Here is an 18,978-nt window from a genome sequence, read left to right on the forward strand (position 1 = left end):
CCCACTTGAACTTCCCAACCTACCTGACATTTTATATACAACCCCTTTTTCTGTTGAAATATGATTAATCTAAATCCATACTACCTTATTCCAAATTTCTCAAAGGGGTGCTTTTTGTTTCATACATACTAAAACTTGCTCAAGCAGTTTCTTGCAAGATAAAATGTCTCATAAATTTTCTATGTACTTAGTACTCTTTGCCCTATGTTTCCTCTAGTCAAAATATAAGCATTTTAGTAGACTACTAGAGCTGAATGGCATGCAAAAATACACTAATTTTAACATATAGCCTTGCAAAAATTCTGCAAAAATGCAATATGGACTTCCATATTTCCTGCTCAGATTCTTAATTTATTGAATACCGAAAAGATGAACACTTCAGTGAGCATGATACAACTATGTCAAGAAGGCTTCTTAGGGACCCCGTCAGAAGCCAAAAGTCAGAACAGAAATTGTAAAAAGGCAGAAAGCAAGCTTTTTGACTGCTGCCACTAGGGGACAGCTCCTCTCCTCGAACCCTGTTTCCTTGCACCTCAAGCTAGCACATCTATTTTATTTCATGGTTTGATGAGCAGGCCCATAGTGAGTGTGCCAGGATGTAGCAATCTTAGAGGATGCGTAACCCCACCCATAACAGGCCATGTCCCACCCATCCGGTTCAGGGAACCACCCACTAACAGCAGCTTTGTCTTGTCTGGATTAAGCTGCAATTTGCTGGCTGTCATCCAATCCACTACAAAGGCGAGACATCAGTCTAGTACAGGCATGTCCAACCGGCCGATTGTGATCTACCAGCCGATCGCTGGGTGTTCTTGGTTGATCCTGGTTGTTTGCGGGATCCTGATGCCCCCCCCCCCCCCCGCCAAAGAAAAAACCTCAACAACTTTGGCTCATCCTCCCCCCAAAAACCTCAACAACTCTGGTCAATCCTCCCCCCCAAAAGCTCAACAACTTAGATGAAGTCTCTGGTCAGTCCAATGGGTAGATCACTTCCAGGTTTATATATATATATATATATATATATATATATATATATATATATATATAATCGCAGTCTCTTGGAAGTTGGACGTGCCTGGTCTGCAGATGTAAAATGGAAATGGAGGTGTGGACCATTGGTATACCTTCCCTATGTTTGGGCACAAGACTATGAAATATTGGGGCATTTCACTTTGATTGGGTGCACAAAAAGAGCTGCTCTTCATCTGCTGACTGATAAAGTAAGATGCTACCCCAGGTTCTCTGGGCCCAAAAAAAGGAATAACCCGGGGTCTCCTCAGCATGGGTCAACTCCAGCTGTGCTGTCTGTGTATCTCCAAAGTATGTTCTAGTTTGTGGGAAAGTGTAAATTCTGGATATTGAAGAGAATGCTCACCCAGCATTATGCAGTAAATGATGAAACTATGGGAGCCCACCTCCTTAGTCTCTAGGGATGTGTGTAATTTCCAGATAGAGGTGATGACCTTTGTCAATAAGGCTAGATGGGTAAATTCTGCTCAGAGAAACAATATAATCTTCTGAGAAGTTCCTCAGTCCTCTCAGCTGCCCTGAGAAAGTATGGCTAAAGAGCAGCATATACATTTCTTTAAAATGAAATACCAATGAGAAAGTGTGAAAAGGGGTGGCCCAACTGTCAGAAGCAAAGAGATGACTGGTGAGGAGTGAAATTGAAGGAGAATGAAGGAAAGAGGTTTTGTGCTCCCCAAGTTAGGAAAGATGGGTGCCTCTAAGAGATCTAAAGTCCCTTCCTTCCCTTTGCAGCAGAAATTGTCCCTTTATATTAGCTCCTGCCAATTTCCAAAAGGCACAAGCTGTTAGACTACTCCGTTCAATTTAATAACTCAAAAGTCATAGAATATAGCAGATCCTAAAGCACTCATGATTAACTCATTATTTGATCTTATTGAAAATGGTGGGCCATGATGCCATGTTGACGGTTTGGTTACCTAGTACTTTCATTTGAATCACTTTGTTTTTACATCATGTTAAGTACTGAAGTTTAAATGAATTTTAAACCAAGCTTCTGCACTAAAATAGCTCAAATTAATTTGTATCCTATTATTTCTTGCAAGACTTTTCTACTTTAAAAAAAAATCTATCACATGTCCACTGAAATGAAATCTATTTGGTCAAAATATGTTGTGATAGGTTTATCACAACATATTTTGAGAAAGATTTATCTTTGGTTCAGCAATTCTGCTATGCTGCAAAAATCAGCCAGTAAATCGGTAGTGTGTTCAAATATTAATGGTGTGCTACTTTGAGTTATCTGTGGATCTCAGCAAACGGGTGAAACAAGCCATGCTAATGAAGCACAGGTCAAACTTTCCTCACGGAGACAGAAAATGCTCTGTGACTTCACTTACCTCATCACACATTAATGTTGCAAGATGGGTTGTTTTCCCCCCGGGAGCAGCACACATGTCCAAAATTCTCTGTCCTGGCTGAGGATTTAAAACATAGCTCACAACTGAAGAGGGCAAATTCTAGTAATGGATGAGAAAAAAAAAATTATGTTTGCTTCAAGGATGACCAACACAGGAATATCTTACTTAAAACTAATTATATTGTTTGTTTCTTCCACTAAAAGGCAAAATTGTGCATGTGTGAGTTCTAATTCTGTAAGCGGTGTTCAAAACAGGAGAATTTTTCAAAAATTTTGATTTTCGCATGATTTAAGCTAATGCAATTTCTGCATCAGTTTAGGAAAAAACCTCCTGTTTTGCTTATTTTTCAACCAATTGGGCTTATTTTGGTATCAAAATCAAGCTAGTTTTGGTCTCTTTCAAAATAAGGTATAAAAATGTTATTAAGTGCCACAGAAAAGGGTCACCGACCAAAGTGAATGTTAGTCATTTTCTACCTTGGTAGGTTCGATAAGCCACAGTGCGCAAACCACAACTAACACATGCATCATACTTTTTTTGTAGAATGGGCTAACCATGAACTTTCTATGTTTTAAAAATAAGAAGGGTGTATTAGTGGTTATAACATATTTTAAAAATTAAGTTTTATTAATTATTTAATAAAAACAAAATATGTCTTGGAACCCTTGTTCATTTTATTGTGTAAAACACTTCTGCAAAGCTATTTTGTTTTCCATACATGTTATATGGTTAATGATACTGTTTTGATTTAATTTAAATTAGTTTGATGTTATCTCATAGGTACCTACACATGAAAAAATTTTGAACAAAATCTGAGACGTGAGAGCACATAGCACCTGGTGATTGGGCGTGGAATGACCCAGGGAGGCTTGTGGAACATATTTAAAAATCTTCAAATCCAAAATAAAGTGTTTTGATTCTTGTGTTGGGGAAAAATTCTAGCAAACTTGTAAACTTGCACCGTGTTAAGATTTATTTAAAAGTATGTATTATGGCCCATGGGGTCATGAAGAGTCGGACACGACTAAACAACAACAACTTCATTGTATCTCCTAGATAAATTTCAAAAACAGAACTTATTCATACCATGTACTTTTTAAATGCACTTCACTTTACTGCAAATCACTTCTTTCCACACACAACCTACTTGTGTCATCCCTTCGAAAACATCAAGACAATATGCGTTTACCTGGGAGTAAGCCCAAGCAAGTTATACTTCCAAGTAGAAATGCACAGGATTGCACGGCCAATAGATTATATATTACATATTTAAAGACTCGACTGTTATATACACACAGCTATGTCACATATATAAACATAAATAATTACATTAATTCTCCATTAAAACAGAAGAAACTGCTGGTGTCTACGGGCAAAAATACATATTACCTAATAACTTACATGGTGAAAACATTAATCAATAATATTGGCTTAATGGTACACAACATTAACAACACAATGTTCATCAATATATTTTTTCCACACTCTCGGTAATCAGGCAGTATCTGTTCCTCAGCTACATGAGTTTACATGTATATGCTGAAGTGTTCTTGCATTATAAATCAATTGGTGAAGCAGGGAAAACAGGATACACAGAGGGCCGGTACGACATGATTTGATGACACTTTCAGCCTAATTATGTTTGTGTATAATTTGACCAGGAGGTATAAAACTCTGTCTGAGATGGTCATCTGTGATCACTTATTCATATACATTCAACTTCTCACCAAATGCTACAAGTGATGAGCATAGATGTGTCACTTAAATCTTCTAGTTAAGACCAAGTGCAGAAGAAGCAGAAGCAGAGGAGGAGGAGGAAGAGGAGGAGGAGGAGTTTGGATTTGATAGGTCACCCAGCAGCTGCATGTGGAGGAGCGGAGACGTGAACCCAGTTCCCCAGATTACGAGTCTACTGCTCTTAACCACTACACTACACTGGCAAAGCTGCAGCAGAGCAAGCTAACATGTGTTTGCTTACAAGATGGGAGAAAAGTCAACAAACGTTTTGGAGAAGGAGTGAAACACTGATTTATGTTCTATAGTTGAAATAATACTGGAAATGTAGGTGGTGGAAATCTGGAGCCACAAAGTGCAACGATAGATAAAAAAGAAGGTAATTTCTTGTTTCATGACAGGTTAAGTTTGTCTTCAAACAAAGCAAAACGCAAATTCAACCTGGTGGCACCTACACAAACACACACACACACACACACACTGGCCTTTCTTGGGAAATGTAACAAAATCAAACCAAGGTTTCTTATTGCAGAGCTTTCCTTATTGGAAACAATATATAAATAAAGACAATATATAAATAAAGACTTCTGCTTTGGATGCACTTTAGATCAACAAGATGAAACAACATAGATCTGCAGAGTTGTGTGTCAGCTCAGGGACTGGATTCAAGGCTAATGTTCAACTGAATTCCCTTCCAAACTTTGTCACTCTGTTCACAACCTGTGAAATTGGGGGGGGGGGCTTACCAGAGGCATCAATCATGCTCCACACTGTGGACAGGCGCCATTTTTCTTCAATGCAAATTCAACTTCTTCCCTGGCACATGCAAAAGTGAGGCTAAAACAGAAAGGGTGGGAGCAGGAACCAATGCTTCCTGACACACACACACCCCTTTGGTATCTGCTGGAACCATGGAAGAAAACTGCACCTAGCAGGAGCTGGGACTGTCAACACAATGCTATTAGGACCCATTGGCCGACAGCACAATCACCACCACCTGTATCATATGAGCATGCGCTAGTGGCATAAAAGTGAGGGAAGTACAATTTTTGTAAAACTTTCGTTCTCTCTAAGCCATTTCAAAGCCAAAGCACTTCTCAAAAGAAGTTTTGGATCACTTCTTATTCAGACCCATTGAAGTCCACTATCACCCTATTACATCTAAACTGAACTATAGATGAAGCTGTCCGTATCATTTATTGATATCTTGCCAAAGGCAATCAAAAAACAGAATTAGGTAACATTTCATTTCACAGAAGCACAGTGAAAACAGACACCAGCACAGTCCACGCCTAGCCCTAGCATTTCAGATATAAAATAATTACAGAGCATAAACACATAGGGAAAAATCACTATTTTAATGGAATTTCCCCCAAAATAACTTATTTGCTTAGATGTGAAGCTCAACTGTGTTCAATGGGGCTTAGAATACAAAAGAAAGGGTTGTGACCTCAGAATTCAGAAAGCTATAGTTATTTTTAATATGACTTACCTGTAAAAACAGATAACTCGATAACATTTTGTCAAATGAAGGACTAAGGTAAATTGGTTCTGTCATTTTTATTCCCATCCCTCTGAAAGGCACAATGCACACTGGTAAGGAAAAAAAAATCCTGATCTGAATTTCTAAAACTGTATTATAATAATCTTTTAATAAAAGAGCCGACACTTCAATATAATATTGGCCAGTAATTAAACAGATTCTGATCTGACTTTCATAAACACAACTAAGAAGGGAAAATTGAAAATTTGCAAGATATACTATAAACTCAGCATAAACTTCTAACTTTCTCTCTCTGTAATCGTGGTTTAATGTTTAGTTGCCTCTCTTGTATGTGGACTAGTTGTCATCTGATTTCAAAGTTAACGTGGTGGTTCAGTTCTTAGGATAAAAAGGTAAAGGTGGTCTCAAATTATTGCAGTTATATTTGCAAGATGACACCACTCAGCGGCTTCATGTGGATGTTAAAGAGAACTGTAGAGTTGGAAGGGACCACAAGGGTCACTAGCCCAACCCCCTGCAATGCAGGACTCCGTGACTCTGAGATTAAGTGTCTCATGCTCTACCAACTGAGCAGTAGCTGTGTTCTGTGTTAGAAACTGAGCTCTACTAGGAGTTGTTTCTTCTTGATTCCCAATGTATTTCTTATCAATAAAAAATTCAGTGGCATGAGCAAATTTTTATTCTGAAAGTGTGGCCCAGAGAAAAAAAACTTTGAGAACCACTGCCCTAGAACAGCATTTCTCAACCGCTGTTCTGTGGCACACTAGTGTGCCGCGAGACGCTGGCTGGTGTGCTGCGACGTACGGCGACAAGAAGGGCGATTTGCATTGTCACGTGCCTGGCGGCCGCCAATATACACTGACCCGCCGGAAAGCAGTATTTCTCCTCCTCTTTTCCAAAGCTCAGTGCAAACGACCCGCCGGAAAGCAATATTTGGCAAGTGTTTCTTACAGTCATAATTATAATATAGGGCGGCACAGAGTTAAATTTTTTAACTTTTTTAATGGTGGTGTGCCTCGTGATTTTTTTCACGGAACAAGTGTGCCGTGGCCCAAAAAAGGTTGAGAACCACTGCCCTAGAAGGCGGTGGCTGGGAGATGATACTCAACCCCATGCAGTTTCCAGTGTGGAGTGCACAGGGCTTGATCTTTTTACCCATTCTATGGTACTTTATAATATGATCATGGGACATCCAGAAAGTGTAACACATACATATTATTTAGAAGCAGATTCTCAAACTTTATTACAATTTCTGACTTACTTCAGTGGGCCAGTAGAATTAAAGATTTCATTTCGGCTCAGTTCAGAAATCCCATTTCCAATGAAAACTTTGGTTCCAAGAAATTCTTTGGCCCCTCTTTTACACTTCCCTTCAATATCTGAGTATACTGAAACAGTATCTCCAGCTTTCATGACTAAGGAAAGAAAGGGAGAACATTTCAGATAATATTTTATTTGGCACAAGAACTCACTAGGGACTTCAAATAGGCCACATACTTGAGCCCCGACTATTTACAAGAATCTGTTCAGGTCAAGAGTAGCTCTGGAACAACTTCAGTAATGGCTATTCCGCATGCATACTTGGCAACTTCTTCTGTAACTTTTTAAAGCATCTAATCTACAAGGAAGAATAGTTAATACTCAAGTTACTAAAGCTTAAGGACCAGAGAGTCTGAGGCAGGGAATGAAATAGATGCAGTGGTAAATGACTGGTTTCCTGGTGGGGAGATGGCTTGATTTTGTCCTTTCTTACCAAAACCGTAGGATAGGATAATCTGGTTTGTTAGGAAATGCATTTCTTAACAACTTCTTTAAATACTGATTACATAACTTATAAACTTCCTCAACTGGAACATGACTCTCTTATAGTGCAAATCTGCCAATTTAGGAGTAGCATCTACCCTTTTACAGAATCTTGTTAACAGAAGTTCAGAACAAAGGATGGTAGGGAAAAAAGACAATGGCTGCAACTTGCATTCAATCTTACATTCACAAACTACAGTTCTAAACAATCTAGTCTTGGATATTTGAAGAGATATTAACACTTAAAAAGGGTAGCTTCTATCAACTACTAAGTATTATTTTCCATCAGTCTTACAAGATAAGGAAGCGTTGGAGGGGGGTACATACATTTTGAAGCAGATATGATTCCTGGAGCATAGACGTGTGCTCCTCGAAGCACGGCATTGCCACACTGTGCACCAACAATAACTTCATTGGTCAACTTTTGTACATCCTTTCTGCTGGGGGCGGGGGAAGGAGAGAGTTAAGAAAAACCAATCAGCACAATAATACTTCAAATCTGCTGTTCTCAGCTGCCTTTCTAATACTACCGTGTTTCTCATATTATAAGTCATGTCTTATATTTATTTTTTTCTCAAAAAAACACAACATGGCTTATTTTCAAGGGATGTCTTATTGAGCTGCGGCTCCAGCCAGCTCCCGGGCTTCGCGCGCTGCCTGCTAAGGCTCCTGCTGGCTGCTGGGGCTTACCGATAGTGCGCTTTGAGCTGCGGCTCCAGCCAGCTCCCGGGCTTCGCGCGCTGCGTGCTAAGGCTCCTGCCGGCTGCCGGGGCTTATCAGGAGCGCGCTTTGAGCTGCGGCTCCAGCCAGCTCCCGGGCTTCGCGCGCTGCCCGCTAAGGCTCCTGCTGGCTGCTGGGGCTTACCGATAGTGCGCTTTGAGCTGCGGCTCCAGCCAGCTCCCGGGCTTCGCGCGCTGCGCGCTAAGGCTCCTGCCGGCTGCCGGGGCTTATCAGGAGCGCGCTTTGAGCTGCGGCTCCAGCCAGCTCCCGGGCTTCGCGCGCTGCCCGCTAAGGCTCCTGCCGGCTGCCGGGGCTTTGCTTAGCAGGGTCCCGATCCTTTGTTCTTTGCCCGCCGCGGCTCCTGCCGGCTGCCAGACTTTGCGCGGCTTGAGCTGCGGGTCTAGCAGGGTCCCGGTGCCGCGCGCTGAGGCTCTACCGTAGCCGGGCTTCGCACTGAGGCTCCTGCTGCAGCTCTTGCTGTGCGTGCTGCAGCTCTTGCTGGCTCCCACTCGGACGGAGCTCCACGTGGCAGCGGCATCCGGTTCCGAGGAGGCATCTTCCTTTTCTTCTTACGGTACCGTATTTTGCACAGACCTGCTCCCACCACAACCCGGTACTGCTACGTCTTATTTTCGGGGTATGCCTTATATTTCGCCAGGTCATGAAAATCCTGCCATGCCTTATTTTTTAGGGATGCCTTAAAATATGAGAAACACGGTACTACTGTTCACCTTTTTGGCAAATTGCAGTACCTTTTGGCGAATTGCTGTAGTTAGTTGGTCAAGCTGGATTGCATTGCAAGGAAGGCTGAAATCCTAACTCTACTTTTCAGGAAGACACACCAATGAATTTGATGGGATTTACCTCCGAGCAGACATGGGGCTCACCAAGACTTCCTTTTGCGGCACAGGTCCATGCTTCAAAGCTTTGTGTCCAAGCATTATAACAAAAAACAAACAAACAAACAAAATCAACCTGCTGAATTAGAGCAAACGGCAATAAATGGAGAACCCAAATTGCTGCTTGTTCTGATTCAGTGTTATGGAGTGGGTTTTCCTGGGGAAAGCGACAGTGCTTGGATGTAAGAGTTTTAAAGCATGGACCTGTGCCTAGAGAAGGAGGGGCAACAGGTAAGTGTGGATGAGCCCATGCAGAGCCGTCTTTCCTATTGAGGCTACTGGCGTGTTGCGGGTGCTTTTGCAGGAAAGCCGGCCGTGAGCCTCCCATCGGCGCGGCAGCCAGGGCTCCCTGGACGGCAACGCTGCATAGCCGCTTCAGCCGAGCAGGCAGAGGCGGAGGCGGAGCACAGTTGCTAGCATCCCCGCCCATCAGGCTGCCCCCTCTGACAGCCTGCCATGCCTGGCACTGCCAGGGAGCCCTGGCTGCAGCGCCGATGGGAGGCTCACGGCCGGTTTCCCAACAACAGTGCCCGCAGCCTGAGAAGAGGCGAATGAGAGTGGCGCCACCAGCGGGGTGCTGCGACTTGCACCGGCGATGGCAATGCCGGATTCGCGCTCCGCCACCCTCGCTCGCCTCTTCTCGGACTGCGGGCGCCGTTGCAGGGAAGCTGGGCGCGAGCCTCCCATCGGCACGGCACCCAGGGCTCCCTGGACGGCAGTGCCCCGCAGCCGCTTTGGCCAAGCAGGTGGAGGTGGAGGCGAAGCACAGGTGGCAGTGTCCCCGCCCGTCAGGCCGCCCCCTCCGGCGCCTTGGCACTGCTGGCAGAGCGCGAGCTTGGTGTCGCCGGTGCGAGTCACGGCGCCCTGCTGGCAGCGCCGCCCTTGCCCGCCTCTTCTTGGGCTGCGGGCGCCGTTGCGGGGAAGCCGTCCGCGAGCCTCCCATCGGCGTGGCAGCCAGGGCTTCCTGGACAGTGGGGGGGGGCGCCCGAGGGATCCCTGCACCACGGCGCCCGATAAGGTTAAGACGGCCCTGAGCCCATGGTTAGGCTTCTGCTGCAAAACATTATCTATTTTACAATGACCAATATGCCAGTTCTAAATATTTGCTCTAGCACATATGTTTTCATGCTCCAGATCAGTCTATGAGCCATCAGAAGATGAAATAAACTCCATTAACATTAAAATTCTAAAATACACAGACCTGGGCCCAATAACAGGAATAAGTAAGATGTCAGGAAGTTTTGGGTGCCGAAGAACCGGAACACTAAGACTTGTGTACTGCTACATATGGAAGAAGAAAAAAAGTACATTTCTTTTGGTTAATGAAAAGGACCCGAGTGTTTTATACCCATTTTATTCATTGACATTATTTATTTGTCATTATTTATGTACTAGGTTTCTTACCATCCTTCATCATGATGTTTCAGGGCAAATTAAACAATTTAAAACAGTTTTAAAAAAAATACACTAATATTTTCATTAGACAGAAATGTTTAAGGTCACAGTACATTATGGACTCTCTAATATAGCCATAGTGCTAATGAATCAAGATAGTTACAGCAGTGGTGGACTTTACTTCAGAATTCAAAAATGATTGCCAAATACAGAGCTGTTGTTTTTAGTTACTCTTCCTTATACAGGTATGACCAACCCATCAATTTTATTATTATTATTATTAGTGACTACAGAAAAAGTGTGCTGCCTTGCATGGGCAGCACTTAGAAACTGGCACAGAGTCAAATCAAACACAGAGAAAAAGAAAAACCTGCAGACTGAATATGAAGGAAATCATGTTTGCATTTCCCCCTTTAATTTGCTGCTTCCCTGCATGAAAAGCTCCCTGCTCATTAAAAGCTGGCATGGCAAGAAAAGCTTTAGCATGGGCTCCATACTAATGTGACCCTGCTCTTGCCATGCATAATCTGCCTCTAAATTCCAAACAATCAAACTATGGTACTTACCGTATTTGTAGGAGGACAGGGGGCACTTGGCAGGAAAAAATATTACAGCATTTCATAATGTCCTGCTACACATATCTACTAATGTGAATCTAAGTTGCACCACATTTAGTGAATTAACTGATGGCAAGACAAGTAGTAAGGAGACACAACACAGACCTTGTGGATCTCTTCAGAAAGCAGACCTCTTACATCTTCCACAGATGCCAGGTGGGTGTTCACTCGAACAGTTGTGAAAGCTGGTGGATGGGATAAATTATTTAACAGAGATTCATATTTCCGCTCGGCTTCCACTGCATCCAAAGCAGTTAGGATCTTAAAAAAAGAGAATAAAATACATTAGATCAGCAAAAATAGTGGCTTATACTATAATCCCAGGAGTACAGAATTGTTGATTCAAATTCAAGCCAGTTAAGCCACAGTATATCAGGTTTGGATAGAATCACACTATGGTTTAGATAGGCATGAATAAGTCTAGCCTCTTCCCAGGTGTATACACTGCCCCCCTTACCCTCCCAAAGTGGTAGAAGTTCAGAATTTTCCACTTTTAACTATGGTTACTGTGGTTAACAAGCTCCCGTTGCTCGGTCCCATCTCCTGCCCACCTAGCAGTTCGAAACAACGTCAAAGTGCAAGTAGATAAATAGGTACCGCTCCAGCAGGAAGGTAAACGGCATTTCCGTGTGCTGCTCTGGTTTCACCAGAAGCGGCTTAGTCATGCTGGCCACATGACCCGGAAGCTGTACGCCGGCTCCCTCAATAAGTAAAGCGAGATGAGCGCCGCAACCCCAGAGTCGTCCGCGACTGGACCTAATAGTCAGGGGTCCCTTCACCTTTACCTACTGTGGTTAACATTAAATACAGTTGATTTAACTAAGCAAACTTCAGAAACCATGGTTTGAAGTTTGCTTGTTTAGAACCAACCAGAATTAGTATTAATCACAATTTGTTGGTATGTATGGATGACATGACAATCCGTGGTTAACCAAAAGCAGAAGCAAAAGAAAACTCCTCCCCTCCGTCATGTTGGAAGAGAAAAGGGTATGCAAGCCTAGGAGGACACTTGACTTGTTCATGTACTGGTTAACAAAAATTAAGCATGATACCTCTTACGGGCTGCATTAGGGTAAGATAGCAATCCTAAACATGAGTACTAAGAGAAAAGTAAATCCATGTAGGATTAGCTATAAATTAAAGTACCGGTACACATTCTTAACCAACTGATGAGCAACAGCCTAAATGGGGAAGAATTTAATGGCTGGGAATAAGCAAGCATGATTATCTTCTGCTTTGTTCAAAAAATCTATTTGGTTAAGATTGTTACCCACCACGATCTTCTGTGGATGGGATGAATGATTTTTAAAAAAGCATTTATTGTGAATATATTTTTTGCCAAAAAGATTGACCAAACTTCCCTTTGTGCTGGACTGGGAGGGTAGATTCGGCAAAAGTATACCTCCACTCAGCCCTGACAGTCTCTGCCTGCGGAGTGGCATGGAACATCTCTCCCTTCTGTCCACCAAATGTGAAGGAAAATGTAAGTGCCATCAACAGAATCTCTGCCAGTGGACAGTCCTCAAATGGGGAATTCCAGGGAGGACCTGAGCTGACCTAGGATCCACTGGCAGGGGTCAGGAATCCACCCCAAATCTTTTAACTCGGACATACTAAAATAAGAGAGAAAGCGTGCCTCATTAAATTTTAAAAAATAAAATAAATGACAGGTATCATCTGAGCTGGAACTACCTTAGCTGGAACTAAAAGTATTCCTGACAGCAGCCATCACACACCACATTTGTGTACCTCTTCCAAACATCTCCTTCCTTGTACTTGCTTTACAGTATTTACCTCATCATTTTTAAACGTAGCCCTCAGGTACTCTTCAACCTTTGCCCTCAATGAGATTTTGGGGAAAACAGACATAGTCTTTACTGTCTCCTATTCTTTTTGGAACACATCTGGAGAAAGAAAATCATTTTCACATGAACAATTCAAAACCAAACAAATTCAGATTAAAAAGCTTCATTTATAATCTTTTTTTCTCCTACACTGTCATAGAATATGAAACAAATTTAAGGCAAGACATAAGTTGACCTCGTCACTTCACCAGCTTTAACATTCAGCCAAACATTGCCATTCCCAAAGTGCATGATGGCTTATAGCAGTAATAAGCAGCATTTTGTCTGCTATATGTTCATCTGGTTGTATCATAAATTATGTAATGTGATGATTATGGAAGCAATAATTTAAAATTCTATGAGAATGTGTGGCACTAAATAAGCTAAATGGTCCTGTTCAACAGTTAGTATGCAGGAAGCATGAGGAACAAGGCCAAGATTCCAAGCCCATTTTAAAAAATGGCCTGCCAATAATCTTATCATTGCATCCATCTTTCCCCCTCTTGGACTGGCATGTTAATATTCCAGGCGTGGGCAGTTACGGTACTAATAGCGAACTTCTTCTGCTGTGTCCACGCTTCCATTTACTGTAGCGCACTCGCTGTATTTAAAGTGCTGGATTTTTCACCTGTGTTCACATGACATTACCCAAAACGCCTAGACATCCTGCACTTTGCTGGGAAATACCGCTGCTCGATTTGCTTCACGCAAATTTGAGCCCTTAAATTCGCCTCTAGTCGGTGCTGCGAACACCTCTGCAAAACAGGCGTGGCGACATTATAATCCGATTTGAAACCGGGGGAGGGGGGCTTTGGACTACATGTTAAATGCGGTCCCGTGTCTACTTCGCCTAACACCTCTTTCCACCCGTTTTAAAAGGGGTGTGCGTGTGTCCTCGAGGGAGGCCATTTGCAAAGGGCTCCCCTTTCCCCTCAGGAGCCGAAAAGCACAGCCGGCCTCCGTTGCGGCTGCCTCGGACGGGGCGCCATCTGCTGCCGGGCGCGGAGAGCGACCCCGGCGGGGATTAAACACGGAGACGCGGCTTCCCCTCTTCTCCCGGGGCTGGGGCACCGGGGTCTCCCACCCCGGAGGCCCTCATGGCTTCCGTCCTCCCGCGCCCCTTCGCCTACCCCAGCGCCCGAGCATTGCCGCGCCCAGTCCCTGCCTTCGGCCTCCCTCCTGCCCTCATCCGGGGAGGCGATAGGAAATGCCGCCCCGTCCTAGCCCAGCCCCGCGTCCCTCCCTCCCTCCCTCCCTCTACCTGGGGAGGGGGCCACCCCGAGAGCACGAAACTGCGGTTCTTTCGGGTTCCTCGCGAGTAAGCTCCGTTCAGGCCAATGGAGCTTTCGGGGGAGGATGTGGTTACCAGGCGGGGAGGGGAACGAGGGAGGCAGTAGCCAAAGACTTCTAACTATTGCTGGGCTGGGAGTGCCCCCTCCCGCAAAAAAATAAAAATAAAACCTTCAGTGCCCGCCAAAGAGGGGTGCTTTTCATTTCAACTCCCCACCCCAGCTCACAATTTGCGGGTGTGCGAATCGCATCGAATAAGAGACTGGCCAACTAAGCCGACCACACAGAGACGCCCCTGGAGGCACAAAATAGCAGAAGATTAGAATTCATGTCCGGTTTGAAATGCTCCTATCTTCACATCTCTAGAAGGGAGGCCAGTGGTTATTTAGCTGCCAGGGGCATGCACTCTGCACATGCTCAGAGCCCTTTTGAATGAGCTGTCGCAGCGAAGCCGTAGCTGCCCTTGGCCGCCCCCCACCCCTTATCATTTCCTCCCAGGGTGGTACTTGAGCCTTTGTCACAGGAGGGCTGTGTGCCCCCTGCCAGCGACCTGTCCAGGAAGCTGCATTGTGAGGTGGAGTGGGAAGCCTGCTGATGGCTTGTGAAAGGTTGTACTCGACTTGTGAGCGGTTGTGCTCCACAAATTTGACACGAGTCAACAGTGTGATGCAGCAGCTAAAAAAGCCAATGCAATTCTGGGCTGCATCAATAGGAGTATAGCATCTAGATCAAGGGAAGTAATAGTACCACTGGATTCTGCTCTGGTCAGACCTCACCTGGAGTACTGTGTCCAGTTCTGGGCACCACAGTTCAAGAAGGATACTGACAAGCTGGAGCGTGTCCAGAAGAGGGCAACCAAAATGGTCAAAGGGCTGGAAACGATGCCTTATGAGGAACGGCTTAGGGAGCTGGGTATGTTTAACCTGGAGAAGAGAAGGTTAAGGGGTGATAGCCATGTTCAAATATATAAAAGGATGTCATATAGAGGAGGGAGAAAGGTTGTTTTCTGCTGCTCCAGAGAAGTGAACACGGAGCAATGGATTCAAACTACAAGAAAGAAGATTCCACCTAAACATTAGGAAGAACTTCCTGACAGTAAGTGCTGTTCGGCAGTGGAATTTGCTACCAAGGAGTGTGGTGGAGTCTCCTCCTTTGGAGGTCTTTAAGGAGAGGGGGTTGGACTGGATGGCCCTTGTGGTCTCTTCCAACTCTATGATTCTATGACTTATATCAGCAACAACCATTTTAGTCAACGGTCAGAGCTTACAAGAGTTATGGTCCTGCAACATCTGGAGGGCTACAGATTCCCCAGCCTCTTTCAAATACTGTGAATTGTATGAAGGGTTTCAAGCCCCTCCTGAAAGGGGTGTGTGTGCTGTGGTGTTGCCTTGCATGTTATGTGATGCTGATGCTGGGAGCATGGCAGCACTGTGACCTGGGGTGGGGAGTTGAAAGCACTGTCACTGGTATAATCTCTGGCCAGTGGGCTATGACAGTATATGTAGAGAAAATGTGGATCCGTGCCATTTTTATGGGGGTTTTTTTATAGTGTGTTTTCCAGCTCCACTCACTCCACCTGGGCTGAGCATGTGTTATCAACATAGTTGCAGCATATTTCTGCCTTATCTCCAGACCTAATGAATATACATGGATTCAAAATATTTTACATCAAATAGCAAAGCATTCAAAAAACCAAAATACCCAAGAAGCTCATAATGGCTACTAAACATTTTGCCAAATAGCAGCACTATCCTATGCATGTATACTCAGAAGTAAACTCAACTGAATTCAGTGAGGCTTCATCCCAGGGAAATGGCCCTATGCCACAATCCCATGCACATTTACTTGGGATCTCTTGGGAATTTTGTGGCTGGCAAAATTCTTGCAAGTATCTTAGCAGTCTCCTAACAATATCTGAGGCTATCCTTCCTGAATCCCAAAATGGTTTTCGACCTTCTAGGGGGATAGAGGACATGTTATTCACCGCTCAACAGCTTCAAGAAAAATGCAGAGAGCAAAACCAACTCCTTTATATGGCATTTATTAAACGTGACTAAGGCCTTTGACACTGTAAATCGTAATGCCCTGTGGACTGTCCTCCTGAAAATCAGCTGTCCATCAGAAATTTGTGAAAATCCTTCAGCTCCTCCAATGATATGACAGCAACAATCACAGATAACAATGGCTCTCAAAGTGAATCATTCACACTGGGATCAGGTGTTAAACAGGGTTGTGTTATCACCCCAACTCTATTATTTTCATCACCATAATCCTACACTTTGTTAAAAGGAAACTCTCCACTGCAGTAGAAATCATATCTAACAGATGGAAAGCTCTTTAATCTAAGTACAGTAGGCTGAAAGCAAAGAGTAAAGCTACCATAACTTCCGACATAAGAGATTCAGTATGCTGATGACGTGTGTGCACACTCAGAAGATGACCTCCGAGCCATCCTAAATATCTTCTCAGAAGCTTACGAAAGGTTTGGCCTATCACTCAACATCCAAAACAACCAAAGTACTGCACCAACAAGCCCAAAAAAGCCCTCTGCAGCGCCACAAATCCAGCTCAATTGTGTAATGTTGGAAAGGGTCGATCACTTCTCCTACCTGGGCAGTTATCTTTCCACAAGGGCCGACTGATGCCGAAATCCAGCCCCACCTGAGCTCTGCAAGTCCAGCTTTCTGCAGAGTGTTTGAGGACCGGGACATTCACAGGGAAACCAAAATGCTTGTTTACAAAGCTATTGTACTACCAACCTTACTATATGCTTGTGAAACATGAACCGCTTATAAACGCCATCTCCACCTCCTCAAAAGATTCCATCAACAGTGTCTCCGAAAAATGTTACATATCACTTCGGAAGACAGTCGAACTAATGCCAGTGTACTGGAAGAAGCAAAGAGCACCAGTGTCAAAGCAATGGTTCTGCAACATCAACTTTGTGGGACTTCGTTTGGATGCCTGATTCTCATTTTCCAAAGCAACTACTGTACTCTATTCTGAACTTTAAAATGGAAAGTGTAATGCTGGTGGTCAACAAAAGAGGATTAAAGACTCTCTCAAGGCAAATATTTACAAATGTAGTGTAAACACCAACAACTGGGAATCACTGGTCTGCGAGCACTCCAATTGGAGAACAGCCTTTACCAAAGGTGTTATGGGCTTTGAAGATGCTCAAAGTCAGGATGAAAGGGAGAAACATGTTAAGAGGAAGGCATGTTTGGCAAACCCTCACTGTGATCAACTCCCACCAAGAAACCTACCGGTATGTCCTCACTGTGGAAGCATGTGTGGATCCAGAATTGGCCTCCACAATCACTTGCAGAGGGAGTGTTAAGACCGTGTTCATGGAAGACAATCTAACGCAGCTACGAGTGATCACCAGAGAAGATGAATCCCAGGGTAATGGCCCTATGCCACAATCCCATGCACATTTACTTGGGAGTAAAATCCACTGAACACAGTGGGATTTACTTGCAACTAAATATGCATAAACTTGTGCTATCAACAATATTGATAATCTATATTATCTATATCAACAATATTGATAATCTACATACAGTAGTTATTACACTTGTTATTGCTTCTGTAATCATCCTGATTCTATTAATACTTGGTGAAGAGAGAAATAATCACATTTCCCTTCTACTACCCGGTATAAGCTTTCTGGGGTCATTCTTAAATGAAGTGGTTGGCAAGGAAAAATAGGTTAAAAGGATACTTCCTGAATGCTAAGATTCAAGTTTGAGGCAAGTGCTCTTTGATGAGATTTAAAATCACAAAAGCATGCAGCAAAGTAAAGCGTTGAAACAGACCCATTTAAAATATGCCCTTGTGAGTTCCCTCCAACGTTTCCCTTTTCCCTCATCATAGAAAAAACTACACATTTAGGAATGGTTTACTTACAAACTCTCCAAAGGTCAGGTTCATGTGATTTCCCATAAATCAGTCAGAAAACACAGGCAGTAAAACTTGGCTCAGTTACAGTGGTGAACGTTCCTAAATTATTGGTACAGGAACACAACAATGGCTTGTAAAGAGCCATGCAGCTAAGATGTAGCAACTACCTTAGCCTCTTCACACACTAAGTTTCTCTGGTAGATGGAAGGCAAGGGCATTGATTACCCCCCTCCCAAGATGGGAGGGAGTGACCTAGCTAAGCCTGGCAGGACAGGTTACTCTATGCCATTAACCCCTTCATGTATTAATTAAACTTAACCATGTTGGTTATATGAAGCTGGTTATCCCATAATTCCCGAATTGCAGATTATTGCCTACATGTGTACTTAGAAGCAAGTTGTACTATAAAAGCTCAAATGTCTTCCTCCTCAGGATGCCAATTATTAGAACCTAGCAGACTCTATTAAACCTTATTAAATAGAGGTACGTACTACCCTACTGTGGCTTAAGAATCTTTCGACATGGCTGCCTACACCTTTTCTACAGAATCAAATGTGCTGACTCCAAAATGCTGAGTTGGGCGTGGCGTGGGCAGGGGAGTTTACTTGCACAACTGAGCCCTCGTGGAGACTGAGTAGTTTACAATCCGAACTTGTTTTTACAAAAGAAAAAGAAAATAGCCTTTGACCGCCACTACTGAGTATCTTCGCATTTCTATGGTGTTACTCCTCTAATAATCTGCATCGGAAGTCAGAAGCGAAAATCGACTTTAAGCCACGGCTGCGGGATATTTGTATATTAAAATCTAACTCCGGGTGGAAAAAACCACCTGTCCCTGTCAGGAACCTTCTGAAAGAGGCAAACTATTCACCACGGGCGTGG

The 18,978-nt window shown here is 43.7% G+C and overlaps 1 protein-coding gene across 10 annotated transcripts in view; it reads right to left on the reverse strand.

The window, feature by feature from the left end:
* Positions 1–18,978, reverse strand: part of NSUN6 (NOP2/Sun RNA methyltransferase 6) — a 93,327-nt gene that overhangs the window by 19,799 nt on the left and 54,550 nt on the right. Inside the window, exons 1-9 of one of the 10 annotated variants that reach the window (XM_060280795.1) lie at positions 18,103–18,974; positions 14,970–15,116; positions 12,854–12,963; positions 11,165–11,320; positions 10,249–10,328; positions 7,756–7,868; positions 6,887–7,040; positions 5,614–5,695; positions 2,367–2,486 (exon numbers count right to left, since the gene is read on the reverse strand). In XM_060280795.1, the coding sequence (XP_060136778.1) occupies positions 2,367–2,486; positions 5,614–5,695; positions 6,887–7,040; positions 7,756–7,868; positions 10,249–10,328; positions 11,165–11,320; positions 12,854–12,928 (780 nt within the window). In that variant the 5' untranslated portion in view covers positions 12,929–12,963; positions 14,970–15,116; positions 18,103–18,974. The other 9 variants (XM_060280797.1, XM_060280796.1, XM_035129862.2 and 6 more) reach the window with 9 other exon arrangements.

This window comes from Zootoca vivipara, chromosome 12, assembly GCF_963506605.1.
Source record: "Zootoca vivipara chromosome 12, rZooViv1.1, whole genome shotgun sequence".
In the NCBI taxonomy this organism is placed as follows: domain Eukaryota; kingdom Metazoa; phylum Chordata; class Lepidosauria; order Squamata; family Lacertidae; genus Zootoca; species Zootoca vivipara.